Source organism: Notothenia rossii, assembly GCF_949606895.1.
Source record: "Notothenia rossii genome assembly, chromosome: 10".
In the NCBI taxonomy this organism is placed as follows: Eukaryota; Metazoa; Chordata; class Actinopteri; order Perciformes; family Nototheniidae; genus Notothenia; species Notothenia rossii.
In genome coordinates, this window is record NC_136908.1 from 50,418,242 (window position 1) to 50,426,748 (window position 8,507).

Below are 8,507 nucleotides of genomic sequence, written 5' to 3' on the forward strand. Positions count from 1 at the left end.
AAGCATTCCCACTAGCAATTTCTTCAGGAATTGCATTCTCTAGTTAAGTTTGCTGTTTTTTGGAATTGTACTTTTATTCTATATAGTTATGCAACGCATTTTGAAAAATAGGGTTTAAGTTGAACAGAATTACAAATAATCACCAACAGCAGAGTTCAAATCGTCTTTCAGCCGCAACCATGGTTTTATTAGAAAAGTGACAATATTGTATAGGGTTAGATTAGATCCATAAGGCATGTGATACCATATACAGCTCATAGGTGCTAGACCTTTTTTTCTCAAATCTTCTATAAACATCGAGAAGCATAATACTAAAACAACTAGCTTGTATTGCAAAAGGTCAGAATTATGCATGAATATAAAGGCAGTCACTAATTTGCAACATAGTCTATAAAAATACAGTATAGTTGGGATGAATCTCGATAAATAGGAACAAATTATAACTTAGATATTGCAGTTTAGATTTGCCCATTATTTAATTTGTACGATAAGTATCAGGGCTTGGAGTGGGTGGGTGGCAGAAACTTATTTAATAACATCCTTGGTTTATCATTATGATGTTCAAAAAAAAAAAAAAAAAGTAAACAGTAAATGAATTGAAATATGATCATCACCTTACACATCACAGTAGTTTATACAAAGAATTATAGAAGAAGCAGTCCAATGAATAATCAATGTCTTTTTTCAGCATTGCCTTCTATTCTTCTTACAAAATCAGCTGTGATTAAACACATCTGAGTCCGAGAGATGGCCCCTCTCTTTTAACAACAACATCAGACCCCTCCTCTTCCTCCATGTCACCTTCAACCCATAATCCCTCTCTGGTGTGTCAGCCACTAACATTTCGGGTGGCTGATTACATGGTGGTGTACATGGCTGAGCCTGTAGCAAGTGTGGAGAGGACGAGGAGGGATGACTACTCCCTTCTTGAATTACTTTTGGAGTGTCAACATCAGGTGGTGGACTGACACTGCTGACCTCAGTGGTGCTGCACGTTTTGGAGGCCGGTGTCACATCACCATCTGCTGGAATACTGCATCTCTCTGTCACTTGAATAGATGGATTTTCAGGTGGGTCCAAACACCTACTGGAGGATGCTGCCCCATTGGAAAGTGGCTTCACATTCCTTTTTCTGAATGTGGATGTCTGTCTCTTTGGTGTGTCTGAGTGCTGTGCAGTCCTTTTGATTTGGCACGCTCCCTGTGGTTGATTTCCTGTTTCACACACATCTGGAGACTCTGAAGATTTCTTTGTGTGTGTACTCCTTTGTTGATTAGATTGGGCTCTTGACCTTGTATGAAAAGATAATGAGGGGAATTGGCACACACTCTTTTTCCTGGACAGCTGACTGGAATTGTCAAGAATGCTTGTGGCAGAGAGGCACTTTTTTCTTCCGCCTCGTTTCACTGGAAGTGCAGCTGCAACTGAACGATCAAATTCTGGTCTTACCTAAAAAGAGTAGAGGGCACATATCAAATAGTTATAATTCTGCAAAGTAACTCCCCAGAAAGGTCAGGATTAACTGCAGACACTTCCAGTTAGAACACATTCTGTGATATGAACACTGGTGTTTAAAATAAATGAGCTTACCCAAGAATTTAGAGATGAACTGTTCTGTGTCTCTGTGAAAAACTCTTTGGGATTGAGTGCTGCTCGGACTTCAGGTACATTTTGGAATCTGGCTCCACGCACAGGATGCTCCAGGAACGGCAGGGGAGGCTTCTCTGTCTTTTTGGCTTTACGGGGCATTAATAATGATCATTCCTGAACACCTAGTGGAATTAAAACATCACTTACTCTTAACACATGTCATTTTCTGGTTTAAATACTATACACTAATGAGATATCCAAGTATACGGTTAAGGAGTCAACATTTAGCTGCGTACTTTTGAACGTTTTAATTCTAGCACGACATAGAACTTACCTAAATGTTATGCTTCGAGCTAGACATAGTTATTATTGCAAACAATGAACTCATAAATAAAACGTTAGGTATTCCATTGTTGTTGTCTACTAGGAACTTCTCTTGTTTTCCGTCTTCCTGTTGCTTACTATTTCCTGGTTTCCACCATAGTTTCCACCAACGTCGATTCTGATTGGGGGTTGGGACCATATGGTATTTTCTCTGGATCGCTATTGGTGCACATGTATACCATGTGATCAGAGTGACGGATGTGGCACCCACAGCGCCAAAATTCAAAAACGTTGTTGAGTCGACAAGGCAGCATGTAAATAAGACCAAATGAACCAATATACATATTATGGATCCTTTGATTTAACATCGATTATGTGCCAATTGTTTCAACTATTAGCAGGAGACAAGCAACGCGGAATTGCCTGAAACATCACAATAATATGAAGGTTTGGCTTTATCTAGTTTTGTTACAATGGTGTTATGTGCTAGCTGATAACCTGCGTGATAGCTAGCTGCCTTAGCTTAGCTTACATTTAGCCGACGTTGACTGTAACAAGGACAATGTTACAATGTGATGTTAGTAAAGGTTTGATGCCACAAAACAAAGATTTCCTCCATGATATGCATTTTGTATGTTGGTGCATTTATTTCTCATGACTCAAATGGATGACACATTGAACCCCGTTTAGGAAATGTGACATTTTAATATTTACAACCTCTGCATTTAAAGAAACATCGGTGCAAGAAAAATTGGGATGTTTTACCAATAATTTAAAGAAAGCCTTTAATTCGGCATACCTCAAAAGACAAATAATCCATTACTTGCAACGCTTCTTGTTGCAACACATAGCTAGCTAACGTTAGCTATCTCGCTTTTATTTGCTTTAACACAGAAGCCACCTGAATCGGTTGTATAATCTGCGAAACCTTTCAGATTACATTTAGTCGCTTATCTAAATCACTAGCCACGTTTTTCTGAAAGACTTAACTACTTGATATGCCATTTAAATAAGTCAGTTGTGAACCGATCTAAACGTTGGCTGTTTGCCAGGGAATCAGCGGTAAACGTTAGCAAAACACGCCAACTGCAGCTATTTAACAACTGTAGTTCTAGAAGGCACGTGTCGCCAGGGAACAAAACCTAGTGATCCGGAGACAGGCTGCTAAATCTGCGCGATACTGCATCTAAAAAAGCCAAAAAGGGTCAAAGCGGAGCTGAATTTCACCTATCAGGTCTATATTATTAGAATATAATTCGACCTACCAATGCACAGTATGTGTGCTGGTATTTGATATTCATTCATTTCTTCGTGTCAATCTAAATAGTCAAGCGTACAAAGCAACGGTTTATAACCCGCCTGCTTTCATTGTTATCCAGCTAGTTTAGCATTGATTTCATACCTTCTTCCAGGTAAACTAACCTATTTCCAGTTAACATGTTGTGATAAAAGTTGACTTTTAGGAGGTTTTGAAACAATATGGTTGTTACATCAATTTTTTGTCTTTGTGTTACAGTTGTACAGAATACCAGTGAACTCCTAGGAGAATTTGATGATCATGAGACGGAGCCCAAGGAGACCCCTGATCCTCAGAAGAAGAAAGTTGCCCTTTCAGCAAAATGATCCACCAGCTGCTGAATTGAAAAGCCAAGATGATGCATCGGGCTCCAAAGAACCTTCAAAATCAGCTGCCACTCAGAGATTCCCCGATGGCATCCGCATTATTGATCACCCTTCCCTGTCTGACACACAGGTGGTGGTTGTCCCCAAAACAGCAGACCTTCAAAGTGTTATCCGGGCCCTCACTGCCAAAGGAAAAGAGTGTGGAGTCCAGGGGAGGAACAAATTCATCCTTCTGAGTGAGAATAGCAGCCGGGACAATGGATCTTTTTGCCAGCCTGCTGCTGAAGGGGATGACGTCTCTACAGTTGATCAAACAGCGAAAGCAGAAAAGATGCACCGCTTCCCGGATGCTAAACATCTCACCGGAATTAAAGCATGTATGGAGACATTTGAAGTCTTTCATAGCTTGGTTATCTGTCTTTAATCCTCCCTTTCTTGAAGCAATAATGTTTCTTCCTCTTTCTTTATTAGTGAATAAGGAACTCGAGTGTGGTCCTTTAGACGACAGCCTCACCAATATTCAGTGGCTCGGCAGAATGAACACATGTGGCTTCCAACCAGATCCTGTCAAGCAGATGGCCAACAAGGAGAACCTCACCATGAGTTCAGGGACTTTTCAGGTCAGCTGCTCCTCCTTGTCACCTCAGTGGGACTTTTACTGCTGATGTGATAACATGTATGTCTATGTGTGACAGTGATCTCAGGCATGTCTCAGCATGTCCCCTAAACACCATCCTTTCAGTGGCACACCACTTTATTGTGATATACAGTTATCTCTCTAGTATGGGGATTACATAACACTTGTGCTGCTGAGTTGAAATGATGTAAAACTGTTGATAACTGCAATATTGTATTAATGAGGAGTTTATTGTAACGGCTTAATTGAAATTGTTAATCAGTTTGAATATTTGTATGGGCCAGACATTTTAAAGATGGTATATTAACTGCATGAGTTTAATGGATTAAGTCTGTTTTAACTCTCGTAGTTGATCAATTTCTTTTCAAAAATGCTTTTGTTTTTCCAGGCATGTACTTTTTTTTACAGTTTTTTTACATTCCTATTTCTGAGTGAATCCAGAATTAAGAGGTTTGAATGGCTAAAGATTGAGGAGTAAGCCCTGTGTAGACTTAAAAAAACAACATATCAAGTTAATCTTAACATTTGTGTCTACAGTTCAAAAGATGGATCTTGTATTGAAGACTCTTTTTCTTTATTTCTTTCACAGGCAAGAAATGCACTAATTGATGCAGAGTCGGCTCAGCAGCCCATGTCAGAGCGCCCACCGTACTCCTACATGGCCATGATCCAGTTTGCCATTAATAGTGGGAAGAGCAGGAGGATGACACTGAAAGAGATTTACATGTGGATCGAAGACCACTTCCCTTACTTCAGAGAGGTGGCCAAACCAGGATGGAAGGTGATTTTTAACAATTTATATATAATAATAATAATTTATAAATAATATAGCAGATATAAGTAATTAAATGTCACTTACTGTAACATGCAATCAAGATTTGTGTTTCTTCTCTATAATTACAGAACTCCATCCGCCATAACCTCTCTCTGCACGATATGTTTATTCGTGAGACGTCACCAGACGGTAAAATCTCTTTCTGGACTATCCGACCTGAGGCCAACCGATGCCTCACTCTTGATCAGGTGTACAAGGTGACCACAAAATACATGCAACACTGAAACTGAATGAATGTTTTTGCCTTAATGTTCTTCATTTTTTATTCTTTGATTTCATCATGATCAACTGTTTTTTTGGTTTTAAATCATCTTTGTTTTCTTCAATTCCACATCTTTTTCTACAGCCTGGTTGTGATCCAATGACCGCTCCTGTTACGGTGCCAATGCTTTTATTTTCCAACCAAGTAAGATGGCTTGATCCTTTTAAATCTCTAGGTCCAACAGTCTTCCTCTTTACAGTCAAGCAGCAGAAAGTGGAAAAGGGACAGAAAATCTGACATCCACTTTCACTCTGAGGTCTAGGGAGATCTTTTTCTTACAGGAGGAGAGGAAGTGAGCAGCAGATATACATCCATCATTTCTCCTTAAAGTGTAGGGACATGTATAAGAAGTCTATCTTTAACTTGTGTCTGTTCTAGCTCGCCCAACACTGAAACAAGGGAGAGAAGCTTGTCACTTAAGTGTAGTCAAGAGTAGTACAGTAAGGCCACTGTTGGATTTAACTGTAAAATAACGCTATGTCATTTCCTTTTTCTTTACAGCAACAAAAGAGGATACTTCCTGATGCAAGAAAAATGCCAGTTAGCTCTGGTGAGTGAAATTGGAAAAGTGAAAAAGAAAACATGGCAGATAAAGTCAGACATTTTCATTAAACCGTTGTGTTTTCTATACTCAGAGAGAAGGATGAAACCTCTTCTCCCTCGAACCGATTCCTACTTGGTTCCCATCCAGCTGCCCGTCAACTCCTCCATCTACCTTCCGCCCGCCCCGTACCCCCCCACTTGCTTGCAGCAGAAACGGCCCACTTCAAGAGGAGCCAAGAGAGTGCGGATAGCTCCTAAGGTAAAGCTCTTGTCATGCGCTGCAGATTTGTAGCACGATTAGAAAAACATCAGGTTGTCTGGTTGGATATTGTCAAAGAATTATGTGTGGGAATGTTTCTGGTACATTTGTCAAGTGCAGGTTTTATGGGAAGTGGACATTTCACACATTTTTAAACAGCTGAAGACACATCTTTTTAGATCAGCTTTTTTTTTACAAGCGACACCCCCAGTTTAATCTTTATTTTTTTTGTATTTAATAGATTTTTTGTATTTATTTATTTATTTCATAGATCTATCAGCGACACCCCTTTTTCAATTGGTCTTTAAATCTTATTTTTGCCATTATTTAAAATGTTGTAATTGTTTTATTTATTTTACGGGTTTTATTATTTAATTCTCTTAAGTCTTATGTCTGCCTTTATTTTACCAAGAGGCATTATTATTATTATTATTATTATTATTATTATTATACTATTTTCTTTTACTTATCACACCTTTTACCTCACTGTGTCCCTTGATCTGTTATCATGTTGTTATGCTGCATTTGTGCAAAAAGGCTTTAAACGTATAACCTGGAGCGAAAGGATATTAAGCCTATTATGTCCGACAGGTGATGCAAAGCGACGCCCCGGCAGTAGTGCTGCATCCTCAGAAGAACGAAGACCTCAAGGTGGAGGTGAAGGAAGAGCTGGTGTGTGTGCCGATTAAATGCGAGACTCCTAAAGCCCCTCCGAAGAGACAAGCCAGCAGCTCTCGGCGCAAACAGCGGCTGGTTCACTCTCTGGACGAGGAGCCGGTCCTCCTCTGCCCCGATAATACCTTCTTGGACTCCGGCGTAGTCTCCGACGCTTCCACTTTCCAGGAGATGCTGACCACGGAGCTGGAGGAGCCTCAGGAGGAGGAGGAGCAGCAGAGCCCCGACCGAGGCTTCTCCTCCTCAAAGACCCCCGTAAAAAGCAGCAGCCACCTGACCTCCTCCACGCCCAGCAAGCCTCCCTCTCTCGCCCTACCCGAGCCGTGGAAGGTGACCCCCCTGGGCAAAGGGAGCCAGAGCGCTCTAGACTTTAGTCCCATCCGCACGCCAGGCGGTCCTGCAGTGACCCCCCGACACGATTACAACACCTTTAGCTTCAACAGCACTCCCTTTAAAGACTGTCCTCTGTTTAGCTCCCCCAGAGAGCTGTTCACAGTCGCTCCCCCCCCTGCAAGCACAGACTCTCCCATGGAGGGCCTCAGAAGCGACGGCTCCGGAGGGCTGCTCCATGCGGGAGGAGGCGCCGCCAACCGCTCCATCACGGAGGGCCTCGTCCTGGACACGATGAACGACAGCTTGAGGGAGATCCTGGTGGACATTAGCTTCTCTGATCTGGTTGAGGAGGACCTGGGTATGGCTAATATCAGCTGGTCCGAGTTCATCCCTCAATTTAAGTAAAGTATGGGCAAAAACATTTTCGACCACATGAAAACACTAGAGGAGAAAATGGGGGAAAAAAGTTCCATTTCAAAGTTCCTCTCCACTTTTTAGCTTTCTCATTGGTTATTTCATTAAGGGCTTCTTTCTATAAGTGAATGTCTTCCTGTTTTCTTTTGATCCTTCATCCTACCTATCATATCTATGTATGTGAATGTATGTTGATTTGCACATTTTAATATATAATTTAGCTTTTGCGTATGTAAATGTAAAGACAATATATAAGCCAGCCAGATGCGAATCGACTTGTAGATTGCGAGATTGTTAGCAATAAACCGTAGCAGAGGATTACAAGTAGCGCTAACAGCAATAGGGTTAGAACCATCTTCACCACAGAGAGCACTGTGTTTTAAGGACGTCTTATGGAGCAATATACTATATATTTTGTATCTATCTAGCACACTTTTTAATAGTTTTCAGACGCAATTGTATTTTCTTGTGAGCACAAACAGAATAGCTTTTGCAGAACCATCTTTGGAGGTCAGAATGGGAGATATTCCGCATTCTGAAAATGTCACAGAATAATGTTTGGCTTTAATATTTCCTCCAAGTTTGTCAGAATGCTTGTTTGTATGTGAGAGGGATTGCATTGCAGTGATCTGTTAACAGTTGCTGCTGAATGGAAAGCAAGAGTGTTGTGGTTTGTAGCAAACAGATTTCGTAGCATGTGCCTTGTTCTGTTTTCTCAAGTTGTTTGTTATGACTATACAATAAATCTGCTGGTGTTGGCACATTTTGTATTCATTATTGTTTTCGATGAAAGACGGCTTTGATTTCACTCGACTTGCTAACAATTAAAACATTTAAATAAAGATGTTTCCAGCCTTACACGAACTATACACTACTTAGCCTTCTCATGTGTATTCCATCTGTTAAACTACATAGCAATACCTAATTTATTTACACTTAAAGGTAAAAAACATTTATAGATTGTTTCTGATGAATGAGAACTAGAGAAAGCCCCTCCGGAAACTGAAATGGT

The 8,507-nt window shown here is 40.6% G+C and overlaps 2 protein-coding genes across 3 annotated transcripts; one reads left to right on the plus strand and one right to left on the minus strand.

Annotated features, from left to right (window-relative positions):
• Positions 1–160: 160 nt before the first annotated feature.
• Positions 161–2,091, minus strand: rhno1 (RAD9-HUS1-RAD1 interacting nuclear orphan 1). Its single transcript, XM_079656038.1, has 3 exons — positions 1,925–2,091; positions 1,591–1,772; positions 161–1,449 (listed from the first exon to the last, which is right to left on the minus strand). Exons 2-3 carry the CDS (start codon positions 1,747–1,749, stop codon positions 715–717), a joined length of 894 nt encoding a protein of 297 aa, XP_079512164.1. The 5' UTR covers positions 1,750–1,772; positions 1,925–2,091; the 3' UTR covers positions 161–714.
• Positions 2,092–2,156: 65 nt separating this feature from the next.
• On the plus strand, positions 2,157–8,256 carry foxm1 (forkhead box M1). Of its 2 annotated transcripts, XM_079656036.1 has the most exons (9): positions 2,157–2,361; positions 3,431–3,914; positions 4,009–4,157; positions 4,764–4,955; positions 5,078–5,206; positions 5,356–5,415; positions 5,773–5,821; positions 5,907–6,073; positions 6,665–8,256. In XM_079656036.1, the coding sequence occupies exons 2-9, from the start codon at positions 3,467–3,469 to the stop codon at positions 7,484–7,486; spliced, it is 2,016 nt and encodes a 671-aa protein (XP_079512162.1). In that variant the 5' UTR covers positions 2,157–2,361; positions 3,431–3,466; the 3' UTR covers positions 7,487–8,256. The 2 variants fall into 2 exon arrangements, with proteins under 2 accessions (XP_079512162.1, XP_079512163.1); XM_079656037.1 differs by lacking the exon at positions 5,356–5,415.
• The last annotated feature ends 251 nt before the right edge of the window (positions 8,257–8,507 follow it).

Excerpts from the sequence above, each read along its gene's own strand:
- rhno1 (XM_079656038.1), bottom strand. The coding sequence starts at position 1,749 with ATGCCCCGTAAAGCCAAAAAGACAGAGAAGCCTCCCCTGCCGTTCCTG. Across the intron at positions 1,450-1,590 it reads GTTCATCTCTAAATTCTTGG|GTAAGACCAGAATTTGATCG; the intron begins GTAAGCTCATTT and ends TACTCTTTTTAG.
- foxm1 (XM_079656036.1), top strand. The coding sequence starts at position 3,467 with ATGATCATGAGACGGAGCCCAAGGAGACCCCTGATCCTCAGAAGAAGA. Across the intron at positions 4,956-5,077 it reads TGGCCAAACCAGGATGGAAG|AACTCCATCCGCCATAACCT; the intron begins GTGATTTTTAAC and ends CTATAATTACAG. Across the intron at positions 5,822-5,906 it reads AAAAATGCCAGTTAGCTCTG|AGAGAAGGATGAAACCTCTT; the intron begins GTGAGTGAAATT and ends TTCTATACTCAG.